Source organism: Phocoena sinus, chromosome 2 (assembly GCF_008692025.1).
Source record: "Phocoena sinus isolate mPhoSin1 chromosome 2, mPhoSin1.pri, whole genome shotgun sequence".
Lineage (NCBI taxonomy): Eukaryota > Metazoa > Chordata > Mammalia > Artiodactyla > Phocoenidae > Phocoena > Phocoena sinus.
In genome coordinates, this window is record NC_045764.1 from 114651320 (window position 1) to 114667435 (window position 16116).

Consider the following 16116-nt stretch of genomic DNA (forward strand, 5'->3'; position numbering starts at 1 on the left):
TGTGAGAGAATATGAGAGAACAGTACCAGATACTCACATAAGCTGGGGAACAGCGCCTGTTCCCAAGAGTGGGGCTACAAAAAATCCCTCATACCTGTGGGCACTGAATAGAATACTCAGGAAGGTATTGCCCCACAGTAGGTAATAATCACCCCTAGATGGATCCACTCAACAAACCCTAAAAGCAAGACCTGAAATGATTAAACTGTTTTCAAGTAATTTAACTGCATCCCAGTAAAAAGCTCAAGAATTTACAGGAATACAAAAATATCCAGAAGCTAAGAAGGTAAAATTCAAATATGAGACATCCAAAGATTACTCAGCATACAAAGAAGCAAGAAAACAACCCAGGATGAGAAGAATAATCAACTGATGGAACTGACCCAGAATAGATAGAGATGTTAGAATGAGCAGAGGATATTAAGTTATTTTACTTGTATTCCACATGTTCAAGAAGCTAAGAAGATATACAGACAATATAATTTTATACACACACACACAAAATGAACTAGATAAAAACTACATCTGAGATGAAAAATAAACTAGTGGGATTAATGGCAGATTGCATGTAGCAGAAGAGACTAGTGAATTTGAAGAGTAGAAATAGGAACTACTCAAGATAAAACAGAAGAAAGAATCTAAAAAAGTGAAAAGAATATCAGTTCTTTTCCAAAAGCTATGAGTCCCTCCAATATACTAATACTACTTCCTAATATATGAACCTGATATTAATACTTTTTAATATACTAATAAATGAAATAAATAAAAGAATAAATAAATAAAAGTAGGGAGGGGAGAAATAACTGGGGGAAAATGTCCAAAAGTTTTCCAAACTTTATGAAAACTCTAAACCCACAAATCTAAGAATCTTGATGAACCCCATGGCAAGAAATATTGAGAAAACTGCACCATGGCACATCATAATCAAACTGCTCAAAACCAATGATGAAGAGAAAATCTTAAAAGCATCCAAAAAAATTAATTATATGTATAAAAATTATATATATAAATTTTATATATATATATATATATATATATATATATATATATATATATATATATACATACACACATACAGAGTAAGATAAAGATGATAGCAGACCTAGGGCCCCACCGCCCGGGCCATGGCAGCGGCGGTGGCAGGAGCTGCTGTCTAAGCAGCGGCTGCGGACCAAGTGAACTCGGCCGGGGAGCCCGGGCACCGGGAGAGGCGCTGTGGTGGCGGGAGCGCAGACGGCTGGAGACTGCCTACCTCTCCTCCTCCCCAGCGGTGGAGCCCTCGTAGGGGGTCTGTGCCCGGTCACCATGACGACGCTGACGAATGCCCAGAATAAAAGCAAAACGTGGGAACTGAGTCTGTATGAGCTCCACCGGACCCCTCGGATGTGCCAGAGAGGTAGAGCAAGTATTACTATATTCATTTGAAAGATAGTAAACAGGCTGAAATTACCTTCCCCGCTCCTCAGTTCCGCATGATAGGTCAGTGCATGTAAGACTCACCTTCAGAGTTTATTAAAAATGGAATTCCCGGGCTTCCCTGGTGGCGCGGTGGTTGGGAGTCCGCCTGCCGATGCAGGGGACGCGGGTTCGTGCCCCGGTCCGGGAGGATCCCACGTGCCGCGGAGCGGCTGGGCCCGTGAGCCATGGCCGCTGGGCCTGTGCGTCCGGAGCCTGTGCTCCGCGACGGGAGAGGCCACGGCAGTGAGAGGCCCGCGTACCGCAAAAAGGAAAAAAAAAAAAAAAAAAATGGAATTCCCGCTGGCCCCTACCTGTAACATTGCGATACAGTAATGGGATGGGACCCTAGAATCTTCATTCTTAACATGCATCCTAGGGGATTCTTATGTAGGTAGTACCAGGACTGCACTGTAAGAAATTCTGTTGACCAAGTAACTCTTCCACAGATGGAAAATCTGTGCCATGCCCTAGGCCTATCACCAAATCTCAGATCCTCCTATTCCAAAGCTCCTACTCTTAGAATTCCCAATTTCCTCAAGTGGCCAACGTGAGGTACCCAGATTCTGACATCTCACTGTATTTCTCAAGACTCCAAGTTCATGGACCACTTGTTTCTAAAACCCCTTTCCCCCCAACCCACCCAACTGCCTTTCCACTCATCGACACCTCCAGGAAGCCATCATGGATGGCACATAGATTGCAGTTCCCCGTCGGTTGCTGCATTCAGAGGTCATGTGCCCCATCTGCCCGGACATGCTGAAGAATACGATGACAACCAAGGAGTACCTCCACTGATTCTGCTCTGATTGCACTGTCACAGCCCTGCGCAGCGGGAACAAGGAGTGCCCTACCTGCGGAAAGAAGCTGGTATCCAAGCGGTCTCTGCGGCCAGACCCCAACTTCGATGCTCTGATCTCTAAGATCTACCCCAGCCGGGAGGAATATGAGGCCCACCAAGACAGGGTGCTCATCCGCCTCAGCCACCTGCACAACCAGCAGGTGCTGAGCTCCAGCACTGAGGAGGGGCTGCGCATGCAGGCCATGCACAGGGCCCAGCATGTGAGATGGCGGATGCCTGGGTCAGATCAGACCACAACAATAAGTCAGGGGGAATGAGAACCGGGGGAGGGAGAGGGGGATGGAGAGGACTGAGCTCAGACTCCGCCCCTGACTGTGCCCCAGGCCCTGCTCCCAAGTGACCCCATAGAGGAGACGCTGGGGGAGCAGTGTAGGGACAGAGGGAGGTGGCACTGGTGGGGTGGGTGGAGGTGCCGGTTCTGAAGACTCCGGTGACCGGGGAGGGACCCTGGGAGGAGGAACCTTGCCCCCCAGCAAGCCCTCCTGGGGCTTCCAGTCCCCCAGAGCCAGGTGGAGAAACTGAGCTCGTGTTCCGGCCCCACCCCCTGCTCGTGGAGAAGGGAGAATACTGCCAGACTAGGTATGTGAAGACAACTGGGAATGCCACAGTGGATCATCTCTCCAAGTACTTGGCCCTGCGCACTGCCCTCGAACGGAGGCATCAGCAAGAGGCAGGGGAGCCAGGAGGGCCTGGAGGGGGCGCCTCTGACGCTGGAGGACCTGATGGGGGAGGCAGGGAGGGTGGGGGTGCCAGAGCAGGTGACGGTCTGAAGAGCCTGCCTTGCCCAGTCTGGAGGGTGTCAGCGAAAAGCAGTATACCATCTACATCGCCCCCGGGGGTGGAGCTTTCATGACACTGAATGGCTCGCTGACCCTGGAGCTGCTGAATGAGAAGTTCTGGAAAGTGTCCCAACCACTGGAGCTCTGCTATGCCCTCACCAAAGATCCAAAGTAACACCGCAAGGGGACAGCCAGAGGATGGGGACCATGGGGTGTCCTTGAGTCCTGGCCCACCACCCAGCTTCTTTGTCCCCCAGAGTCCCCCAGCCCGGCCAGCCAGCAAGAGGACACAAATGAGGACAAGTGGCTTTTATACAATTATCTATATCAGATTCTTCTATATTGTACAGAGTGGGGCCTGCGCCCCCATCTACTGATTTTTCTGTTGCCCCCAACCTCCCAAGCATGCAAGATGTTGGGAAGGGTGAAGAGCCCTTCCCTTCATGCCCTTCTACCAACGTCAACAAATTTGCTTTTTTTCCTCTTCTGGGAGGGAAAAAAAAAAAGATAACAGCAGACTTCTTATCAGAAACAATGCAAGCAAAAAGACAGTGGAGTAAAATCTTTCAAGGACAAAGGAAAAAAGCCATCAACCAAGAATTCTAATCATAGCAAAACATCTTTCAAAAAAGAAGGAAAAATAAAGACTTTTTAACATAAACAAAAGCATAAGGAATCCATCACCAGCAGACCATCATTACAAAACAAATGTTAAAGGAAATCCTTCCAACAAAAACAAAATGATGCTGGCTGGCTGGAAATATCTATCTCTGCAAAGGAATGAAGAGCGCTCGAAATGGTACCACATGGGTAAATATATATCTTTTTCCTCATTATTTAAAACTATCTAAAAGATAACTGCTTGCTTAGACAAAACAATTGCAGGGTTTACAACATGTATCAATATAAGTAAATGTATGACCAGAAAAGTATAAAGGCTGGGAAGAGAAATTGAAGTACACTCTGTAAAGTTCCTACACAACACAAGAAGTGGTAGAATATCACTTAATAGTAAGTAGACTCTGGGAAGTTGAAGATATATAAATCATACTATAAATCATATAGCAACAACTAAAATAAAAGATTATAGCTAATAAGACAAAGACATTTTTAAAAAATCATAAATGTATTCAACTAATATAAAAAAAGGGAAAACAGAAAACTAAGAAAAGATAAGCCAAATAGAAAACAGCAAGAGAACAGATACAAACTTAAATCAAACTCAAACAAATCAATAATGACTTTAAATGTATGTCATCCAGATCTAAATGGCAAGTTATTGGTCTGAATCTGAAATGAACAATTACAAGTAATGAGACTAAATCAGTAATCAAAAACCTCCTAACAAAGAAATGTCCAGAATCAGATGGCTTCACGGGTGAATTCTGTCAAACATTTAAAGAATTCATACCAATCTTTCTCAAACTCTTTTCCATATAATGGAAACAGAGGGAGTACTTCCAAACTCATTTTGTAAAGCTAGCAATTACCCTGATAACATAGCCAGACAAAATCACTACAGAGAAAGAAAAAAAAAAAAAGAAAAGAATGTTACAGGCCAATATACCTGGAAAACATAGATCCTTAACAAAGCATTGGCAAACCAAACGCAACAATATATTAAAAGGATCATAACCATGATTAAGCGGGATTTATTCCAGGCATGCAAGAATGGTTCAAACATCACAAATTAACCAATGTGATTCACAGATTAACAAAATGAAGGTTAAAAGTCATATGATCATCTCAACAGATACAGAAAAAGCATTTTAAAAAAACTCAACATCACATTCATAATAAATACTCTCAACAAACTGGGTATAGAGGGAATGTACTGCCACATAATAAAGGTCATATATGACAAGTCTACAGCTAACATCATATTCAATGGTGAAAAGCTGAAAGAGCAAGGTGCCCACTCTCATTACTCCTATTCGACACAGTATTGGAAGTCCTGGCCAGAGCAATTTGGCAAAAGAAAAAGAAAAAATAAAAGCCAACAAAATCTGAAAGGAAGAAGTATACCTGTTTCTGTTTGCACATGACATGATCTTATAATATAGAAAACCCTAAAGACTCCACTAGAAAACTATCAGACTAATAAATGAATTCAGTACAATTACACAATACAAAATCAACATACAAAAATCAGTTGTGTGGAAATGTAGATTTGTGCAGTCACTATGAAAAATAGTATAAAGGTTCCTCAAAAAGTTAACAATAGAGGGACTTTCCGGCAGTCCAGTGGTTAAGACTCCATGCTACCACTGCAGGGGGCATGGGTTTGATCCCTGGTTGGGGAACTAAGATCCCACCTCAGGCAGCGTGGCCAAGAAATTAAAAAAAAAAAAATGTTAAAAAAAAAGGGGAACTTACCTTGTGATGCAGTGGTTAAGAATCCACCTGCCAATGCAGAGGACACAGGTTAAATCCCTGGTCCAGGGAGATCCCACATGCCACGGAGCAACTAAGCCCACATGCCACAACTACTGAGCCTGCGCTCTAGAGCCCACAAGCCACAACTAGTGAGCCCACGCACCACAACTACTGAAGCCCATGTGCCTAGAGCCTGTGCTCCGCAACAAGAGAAGCCACCGCAATGAGAAGCCCACGCACCACAACGACGAGTAGCCCCCACTTGCCGCAACTAGAGAAAGCCCACGCACAGCACTGAAGACCCAACACAGCCAAAAATAAATAAATAAATTTTTTTTAAAAAATTAACAATAGAACTACCACATGATCCAGCAATTCTACTTCTGGGTATATACCCAAAGGAGACGAAACCACTACTTTGAAGAGATATCTGCACTCCCATGTTCAGTGCAGCATTATTTACAACAGCCAAGACATGGAAACAACCTAAGTGTCTGGCAACAGATGAATGGATAAAGAAAATGTGATATATACTCATTTGTATGGACATGTGTATGTCCATACAAAGGAATATTATTCAGTCAAAAAAAAGAAGAAAATCCTGTCATTTGCTACAGCATAGGTAGACTTTGAGGGCATCATGCTAAGTGAAATAAGACAGAGAAAGACAAATATTGTATGATCTCGCTTATATGTGAAATTTAAAGACAGCAAACTCATAGAAACAGAGAACAGAATGGTGGTTGAGGCAGGAGGTAGGGGTGGGGAAAATGGGTGAAGAGAGTGAAAAGGTATAAATTTTTAGTTATAAGATAAATAAGTTCTGGGGATATAATGAACAGCACAGTGACAAAGAAAAAAAAAGTCATCCAACATCTCAATTCAAAGGCCGAGATTCTTAGATTAGAATAAAAATTAAGACTCAAATATATACTGCCACCAAGAAATCCACTTTATATAAAGAAACAAATAGATTAAAAATACAGGAAAATATATATTAGTCAATGAAAGCAGAAGTCTATATATTACTATCAAAGTAGATTCCAGAGCAAAGACTATTACCAAGGTTAAAGATATCATTTCATGGGCTTCCCTGGTGGCGCAGTGGTTGAGAGTCTGCCTGCTGATGCAGGGGACACGGGTTCGTGCCCCGGTCCGGGAAGATCCCACATGCCGCGAAGCGGCTGGGCCCGTGAGCCATGGCCGCTGAGCCTGCGCGTCCGGAGGCTGTGCTCCGCAACGGGAGAGGCCACAACAGTGAGAGGCCTGCGTACCGCAAAAAAAAAAAAAAAAAAAAAAAAAAAAAGATATCATTTCATAATGCTAAAGAACTCAATTTATCAAGAGGAAATAATAACCCTAAATGTTTAGACACCTAATAACAGAGCTTCAAAATACATTAAGCAAGATCTGATAGAACTCAAAAAGAAATAGACAAACCCCCAATTACAGTCAGAAATTTCAGCCCCCCGTCAATAACTTGTAAAAACAAGGAGACAAATTCAGCAAGGATATAGGAGACCTGAACAATACTATCAAACAACTTATCCTGACATTTTTCAAACATTCAACCCACCAAAAGCAGAATATATACTGTTTTCAAGCGACTATGGAACATCCATCAAGTTAAAACATATTCCTGACTGTCAAATTTCGATAAATTTTAAAGAATTCAAGTCATAAAACATGTTTTCTGACTATAATGAAATCAAATTAGAAATCAATAACAGAAAGATATCAGGATAATCCACCAATATTTGAAGCTAAAAAACACACTTGTATGGATCAAAGAAGAAATCAAAAGGGAAGTTAGAACACATTTTTTGGACCTAGCTGTAAATGAAAATACAAAATACCATAATTTGTGGGATGCTGTTTAGGGGAAAATTTATATCACCAAATGCCTACATTAGACAGAAAAAGGCCTCAAATCAATAACCTCAGTTTACACTTTAAGAGGCTACAAAAAGAGCAAATTAAACTAAGACTAAGCAGAAAAAGGGAATAATAAAGACCAAAGCAGAAATCAATGAAATAAAAACAGAAAAACAGAGAAAAATCAATGAAGCCACAAACTGGTCCTTCTAGACAATCAATAAAAGAGATAAGCCTCCAGCCAGAGTGATCAGGAAAGAAAGACAAATTAGGAATAAGAGGGGTGACATCATCACAGATTCTATAGATATCAAAGGACAATAACGGAGCATTATGAACAACTTTATACCTATAAATCTGACAACTTATATGAAATCGGAAAATCCCTTGAACGATACAAACTACCAATGTTCTCTCAAGAAGAAACAGATAACCTGAACAGCCCTCTAACTACTAAAGTAGTTAAAAACCTTCCCTCAAAGAAAACTCCATATCTAGATGGCTTCATTGGTGAATTCTACCAAACATTTAAGGAAAAAAATGATACCAATTTTACATAAACAATTCCAGAAAACTGAAAAGAAAGGAATGCTTCTCAATTAATATTATAAGGCTAACATTACCTGTTATACAAAAGCAAAAACATTACAAGAAAAGTACAGACCAATATCCCTCATAAACATAATTACAAAATTACAAATGTTTTAGAGTATCAAATCCAACAATATATAAAAATGACATATTACAATCAACTTAGGTTTGCAGAGGATTGCAGTTGATTTAACACTTGAAAATCCATGACTATAATTTATCACATTAACAGAATGAAAAAAATTTAAAAACCTGTTAACCTCAATAGAAACAGAAAAAGCATTTGACATATCTAATATCTATTCTTGATGAAAACTCTCAGCAAACTAGAAAGGGAATAAAACTTTCTCAACATAACAAAGGGCATCTGTAAAAAACCTACAATTAACATCATACTGTATGGTAAAAACCTGATCACTTTACCCTTAAGATCAAGAAAAAGACAAGGATGTCCACTCTCACCACTTCTATTCTACACTGTGCTAGAGATTCCAATAAGTTCAAGACAAGAAAAAGATATAAAGGCATCCAGGTTAAAAAGAAGCAAGACCATCTTTATTCACAGACAATGAGATCATGCATGTAAAAAACAAAAAATCCCATGAAATCTATAAAATACTAATAAGTGCGTTTAGCAAGGTTTCAGGATACAAGCTCAATATATGAAAATCAACTGCATTTCCTTTTACTAGCAATCAGAAATAGTCATGAAGGGGCTTCCCCGGTGGTGCAGTGGTTAAGAGTCTGCCTGCCAGTGCGGGGCACACGGATTCGATCCCTGGTCTGGGAAGATCCCACATGCCGCAGAGCAATTAAGCCCATGCACCACAACTACTGAGCCTGAGTTCTAGAGCCCGCAAGCCACAACTACTGAGCCACGCGTCTAGAGTCCGTGCTCGGCAACAAGAGAGGCCACCTCAATGAGAGGCCCACGTACCACAACGAAGAGCAGCCCCCGCTCACCACAACTAGAGAAAAGCCCACGTGCAGCAACGAAAACCCAATGCAGCCAAAAATAAAATAAATAAATTAAATTTTTTTAAAAAATGGTCATGAAGATATCATTTACAACGGTATCAAAAGTAGAAAATATTTAGGGATAAGTGACAAAAGATGTGTAAAACCTGTAGATTAAAAAGTATAAAATGCTGCTAGAGAAATTAAAGAAGCCCTATATAAAATAAAGAAACATACCTTGTTCATGAGTCAGAGAATTCAATATTGTCAATTTTTCCCAAAGTGACCTACAAATTCATCACAATCCCGATCAAAACCCCAGCAAGAATTTGTTTGTTTGTTTATTTATTTATGAGAAACTGACAAGCTAATTTTAAAACCCATACGGGAAGGTAAAGGACCTGGCATAGCTCCCTCCCACCACTCCAAAAAAACACAAACCTTTGAAAAAGAAGAACAAAGTTGGAGGGACAACACCATCTAATTTCAAGATTTATTACCAAGTTACGGTAACAATAACAAAAAAAAGCCACTGTGGTACAGGCATCAACACAGACAAACAGATCACCAGAACAAAACAGAGTCCCAAAATAGAACCATGCATATATAGAAAACTGAGTTTTGGAAAACGTACAAAGGCAATTCAGTGGAGAAAGGGCAGTCATTTTCAACAAATGGTGCTGGAAAATTTGGATATCCATATGCAAAAAAATAAACTTCAATCCATACCTCAAACCATATTTGCAGAGTTAACTCAAGATGGATCACAGACCTAAATATAGATCCTAAAATTTTTAAACTCTAGAAGAAAACATAGGAGAAAATTTTTGTGACCTTGACTTTGGGCAAAGATTTCAGATACAACACCAAAAGCATAAACCATAAAAGAAAAACTTGATACATTGACTTTATCAAAATTAAGAATTCCTACTCCTTCTAAGAATAGAATTAAAAGACATCCAAAGACTGGGGGAAAAAAAAATCTTTGCAAATCATGTATCTGATAAAGTACTTGTATCCAGAATATCTACAGAATTTTCAAAACTAAATAAGAAAGCAAAAAACTCAATTTAAAAATAGGTGAAAGATTTGTACTTGATTTCATCAAAGAAGTTATACAATGGCAAATTAAGCACATGAAAAGAAGCTCAATGTTATTAGATATCAGGGAAACGCTAATTATATCCACTACATAACTTATTATAGTGGCTGACAAGAGAAAGAAATACCATACCAAGTGGTGTTGGTGCATTTGTGGAGGAACTAGAACTCTCACACACTGCTTGTAAGGATGTAAAATGGTAAAAATACAAAAAACAGTATATCAGCTTCTAAAAAGAAACATACAACTGCCATAGGATCCATCCATGCCATTCCTAAGTATTTATTCCAAGAGAAAAGAAAGCATATATCTATATAACACGTACATCTCACAGCAGTTTTATATGGAATAGTCCAAAACTGAAAACCCACATGTCCATCAACATGTGAATGGGATAATCAAATTATAACATATCCATACAATGGAATATTACTCAGCAATAAGAGCAAAGTACTATAGACACGCCACCACAAAACAAATAGAGGAATTTCAAAGTATGCTGAGTAGAAGAAACCAATCAAAAAAGAGTAAATACTGTCAATTCCATATATATATAAAATACAAACTAATGTATTGGAGAGCAGATCAGTGGTTGCCCAGGGAAGGGGTAGGATGGCAGGCAAGTAAGGGTGAGAGGAAGGGATTACAAAGGGGCAAAAGGAAACTTCGGGAGGTTACAGATATATTTATTTTCTTGATTGTCTACGTTCCTAATCTTGATTGTCATGATGGCTTCACAAGGTATATGTACGTCAAAAATATGTATATGTATAGGTATATGTATGTACTCAATTACCCCAATGTTCATAGCAGCATTATTTACAATGGAAACAACCTAAGTGTCCATCAATGGATGAAAGGATAAAGAAGATATGGTGTATATACACAATGGAATGCTACTTAGCCATAAAAAAGAATGAAATATTGCCATTTGTAGCAACATGGGTGGACTTGGAGGGTATTACGCTAAGTGAAATAAGTCAAAGAAAGACAAATACTGTATGATATCACTTATATGTGGAATCTAAAAAATACAAGAAAACAGTGAATATAACAAAAACAGTAGCCTCACAGATATAGAGAACAAACTAGTAGTCACCAGTGGGGAGAGGGAAGGGGAGAGGTGCAATATAGGGGTAGGGGATTAAGAGGTACAAACTACTATGCATAAAATAAGCTAAAAGGATATATTGTACAACATGGAGAATATAGCCAATATTTTATAACTATAAATGGAGTATAACCTTTAAAAATTGTGAATCATTGTATTTTACACCTGTAACTTATATAATATTGTACATCACCTGTACTTCAATTTTTGAAAAAGCATTCAATTATATGCTTTAAATATGTGTGATTTATTTTCTGTCAATTACACCTCAATAAAGCTACTAAAAAGAATGATCCAACAATAATCAATATATTTATTAGCTAATAAGCGCTTATCTTTTTTTTTAAGTTGGGAAGACTGAACTGTTACCTTGCCATACAAGAAAATTATCAATAACATTTACTCAATATCCACTTCATGCTGAGAATTATGTTAGCCATTTAGTTAGATACCAAGTTACCTGCTAACTTACTATCATTATCTTAAGGCCATTAATTGTAAAAAACCCCCAAAAAACAAAGGGGGCAGGGGGAGAGGTCAACATGAAACTTCAGCAACTAGACAAGGCCTTATTTCTATTTTTTAATAATTCTAACTTCCAGTTCCTAAAAATCAAACACACAGCAATATCAATAAACAGTAGATTTAGATCTAAATCCTCCAAGTTCTATAAATTCATCTGGAATTGTCCTTTAGTGGGAACACATGCCAGGACAAAGGCTTACACCAGATGTTTAAATTATGTTCTCATATATTGGGATGCACTGAATTCTATAAATACCCTGAGTGAATGGCAGTTCCATTTAAAGGTTAAAAATACAGTTTAGATGGGACCAAACAAAAGTCAAAATCCTGTGTAATTGGCGATGCCCCATTATTCTGCAAACTAGTTTCCTCACAGTGTTTACTTTATGTAAAACCTGCACTTAACTTGCAAAAAGGATCTGAAGTGGCTCTCCCATCTGCAAAATGGGAGAACTCTAAGACACCTTTCAGTCTTTGCCATTCTACTCTCTCCCACTCATTTTCTTAGGAATCACATTAATCATATTTCAAACAAAGTAACTGTAACACTTAAAGATACAGAATATTTTATTCAATTAATTAATATGTTAGAACCAAGTGCAGGATTTGGAGGTCCAACTGTTTTTGTTCTATATTTTGACAAGGTTTACCTCAGCACCATTGACATCTGAAGCTAGAATATTGTTGTGAGGGATTATCCTGTGCGTTTCAAGATGTTTAGCAGCATACCTGCTACCCACTAGATGCCAGTAGCACCTCTCTCCAATTGTGACAACCGAAAGTGTCTCCAGACATTCTCACTGTCCCCAGGGGAGCAAAACTGTCCCTGGTTGAGAATTACTGTTCTAAAATGAGTGCAGTAATCTCTCCGTATGGACCTCCTCCACTCACGGGGCAGGGAGTATCTGAAAGCACAAAGTCCTCCATTTGAAGGTTCATAAGGATATTTTAAATGTTTATGTACAGTATATGCTCCATTCAAAAATAAATAAAATAAATTTCTAAAAAGCAAAGGGTTTTTTTTAAAAAAAAAAACTATTTTGTTTTCAAACTGAGAAATCTAGGCACTACAAAATATCTGATATGTATGACCTCTTAATTTAGACCACGTCTCCAGGGTGGAAAAAAAACTTCTATGCCAAAGAAGTATATATGAACTATTTCTTAACCATTCCATAACTAAAGAACTGTGGCAGTTAATTTAGGAAATGTCAATACTCTATTGGAACTCAACTTTATAGCTCTGCCATTACCCAGCCTACAGTTTGTCCCAAGTCGGTATCAAATTCCATTAAGTCTTCAATTTCAAACTGCCACTATCTGTGATAAATCTCCTACATCCACACACTAACTTTCCCTGTCTCAGTCTCCTAGCCAAATTTTTCTTCAACAGCTTAACTCTCAAACAGAATTTAAATAAAAAGATGACAATCTCAACTATATTTAGAAGATTTATATTTTCTTGAAAAAATCTTTTTACATTGCTAAACTGGATTTAACTGCTTTCTTACTATTCCACAGGAATAAACACAATTTACTTGTGATATAGATTTGCTGCCATCAATGTAGAAAGAGTAAAAATCAAACTGGAGACATGAAATCTGGGTTCCAGTTCTGGTTCTGCCTCCTAGTAGCGGGATGACCACTTAACATTCCCAAACTTCAGCTTTCTCATTTGTAAAAAATGAAGGATAATAATTTAACTAACTCTAGAGTTATTGTGAGGATTAATTATAATTTATGTGAAGTCATTCTGTAAACAGTAAAGTACCATACAAATGTTAGGTATTGGTGTTATCCTGTTGGTATGAGTAAACCATATAGTAGAGAAACATGCACCTCAAATAAAGGACATGTCACTGAATAAACGTCATTTTTCGAAACGAACATTCTTTAGGAAGAGAGCCTGAGATGACAAACTCTCAACTAGGATTCAGGCATCTGGGTTCTAAACTCAGTTCTGCCATTAACTCTCTGCATCAACAAGGGCAAACTAACTTTCCTCTTCATCTCAGATTTCATCTAAAAAGATCCAAGTATTGGACCAGTTGCTCCATAAGTATTATTACAGCCCTTACCAGCCCGAGAAATGACCAAGCGTCCAAAAAATTCCTTTAACACCATATCCACAACTCAAAGAGCAGTTTGGTCGGCCAGCAAAACAGAGGGCAACAGACGGTAAGAAAATTTTAATTAAAAATAGAATTCTATATAATTCTCGAAAAGCAAAGGAAGCTATAAACTACCTTGTTTTCTATAATTAATAATGTTCCACCTCTAAATGACAGTAATTATGAACAAGGTGCATTAACAAGGGCGGGTCTCTTTCCCACAAGCTTTTTGGGAGCCACCCATTTCCCAAAGAGGTATAACTGCTTCCTCTTCGCTCTCCTTAGCCAAGAAACTTGAAAGAGTAAGGCTTATATTGTCTGAGATTTTTTTTTTTCATTTCACTTGGGTGCGGATGGCGGTAGTCATCTGACAAACATATCCTATAAACACCATTATCCGCAACACCAAGTCTCCCGAAAGACTAAAATAATCTAAGTCTTTAGAGTAATAAGTGTTTTTTAAAAAGAGTTCGGGTTATTAACTCAAAATGAGAAAACCCCGTGTTAGTGTGACTAGTGCTTGCCAACTGCCAAGGGTTCCCTTCCCCAAATTATCCGCCCTCCCGCGTCTCTGCAGAGGCGACGCCTCGCCCTCTACTCCCGCATCGCGCCAGGGCGGAGGGAGAGTCCCCAGGGGCTCCCAGGAGAGGGAAGGCCGGACAAACCAGGCCTCCAGGCGCCACCACCCCTCGCCCCTCACCGATGACAATGCGCAGGTGCTTGAGGCGGGTCAGCGCGTCCTTCTTGGTGTCCAGCACCTTCTGGGTAGACTTCTTCACGTCTCCGTGCGGCTTCTTGGAGAACATCCTGCCTCCGCCACGGCCGACTCCGGCCCCCTCCCGGCCCGGTCCCGGAGGCGGCAAGTGGAGGGAATGGGCGGGGGGAGACTAGCGTGAGCAGCTCATTCACTCCCCAGCCTTGCGGGCCCCGGCGCGGCCGACTCCTCCCAGATCCAGGCCAGTGCCGCCACCTCCACCCGCCTCGCGCGCCGGCTGTAAAGCACCTTCGGCTCCGGCTCCAATATGGCGGCTCCCCTCTCCCAGCCCTGCACGGAGCAAAGGAGACCCAAGCGGGTCGACCGCCTTCGCCGCCGCCGCCGCGGCCGCCGCTCGCCGCCACAGGCCGGGGCCCGGTACCCAGGACCCGGAGCCGCGGAGGTGGGGCTCTCGGCGGCAGCGGCACCACTCCTCTCTCCCTGAGGCCCCCTTAAGGTTAAAGATTCTTTAGCAGCTTAGACTCTATAGAGGCCGACACAGAGACTGAGCGTGCTGGTGGGTTTCACGACTTTGCCGTCGGTGGCGAATGGTCCCCGTGGCAACCGCCTTCTGACGTCAAGGGTTCTTGACGTCATGCCAGCGTGAGATCACCCGTGACATTACCCCGCTTTGGTTTCCTGTGCAAGCAGCCAGAGGAGGAGCCCGAGAAAGTCAGGGAAGATAATTCCTGCGTGCGCTTTTGTAAGCCTAGTGACTCTTAGACAAGCTCCCCGAGTAGTTTTTGTGTTTTAAAAGTCCTCCGCCTGTCTCTGCTGTTTACTATGTAAATTAAGAAGTAACAAGAACATAGCACCAAAACAGATGTGCAATATATTTTAGGTGCCAATTCTGAAGGCTTTGGTAGTAACACCCCTTCATTTCCTTAATTTGAGTTTTGTTTAAAGGATTTTTGTTTGTTTTGCAAAGTGATGATTTTCAATTTACTGTAGTATAGAGACTTGTAGGGTTATAGTACATCCTCTTGGTAAAAATTATCTTGCACAAATAAATGAATTCTCCCAAAAGCATGCTGTAACAGAAAGAAAACTTACAGGGAAAAGAAATCTGAATAACTTTAAGCGTTAATTTTCTTGATATGTAGAGTTCACAAATCCAGGAGAAAATTGCTAAGGTACAGGTAGAAAAGTTAGTAAGGACATGAAAAAAAAATCACAGAAGTCTATACTCAACTAAAATGTGAAAAATGTTCACACTCACGGATAATTTTTAAAAATCAGATTAAAACAATGTTTCTTTTTAAACAAATTTTAAACAGCTTTATTGAGGTATACCTGATATACAATAAACTGCACATTTTCGAATTGTACAGTTTGGTAAGTTGGACATTTGCATACATGCATGAAAACATAAGCACAATCAAAATATTGATCACGAAGGGGCCTCTTGCCCCTTTGTAATCCTTCCCTTCTACCACCCCAACTCTGGTGCACCAGCAACCACTGATCTGCCTTCTGTCACCCGGAATTTGCATTTTCTAGAGTTTTATAGACGTGTAAGCATACAGTATATGCTTTTTGTCTGGCTTCTTGCGCTCAATATAGTTTAATTTTTAATAATGAAATATTTTATCAGTCAAAATAGGAAAGTTTGTTTTTA

The 16116-nt window shown here is 40.1% G+C and overlaps 1 protein-coding gene and 1 pseudogene across 9 annotated transcripts in view; one reads left to right on the plus strand and one right to left on the minus strand.

Moving 5' to 3' along the window:
- Window positions 1-15074, minus strand: part of RALGAPA1 (Ral GTPase activating protein catalytic subunit alpha 1) — a 220641-nt gene extending 205567 nt beyond the window's left edge. For all 9 annotated transcript variants that reach the window (XR_004348438.1, XM_032622552.1, XM_032622551.1 and 6 more), the window contains exon 1: window positions 14445-15074. Coding sequence is in view for 8 of the 9 variants with exons in the window: in XM_032622552.1 (XP_032478443.1) it covers window positions 14445-14550 (106 nt within the window). In the remaining variant the exon portion in view is untranslated. The remainder of the gene's footprint in view (window positions 1-14444) is intronic.
- LOC116748908 lies at window positions 1306-3271 on the plus strand (annotated as a pseudogene).
- Window positions 15075-16116: the final 1042 nt, after the last annotated feature.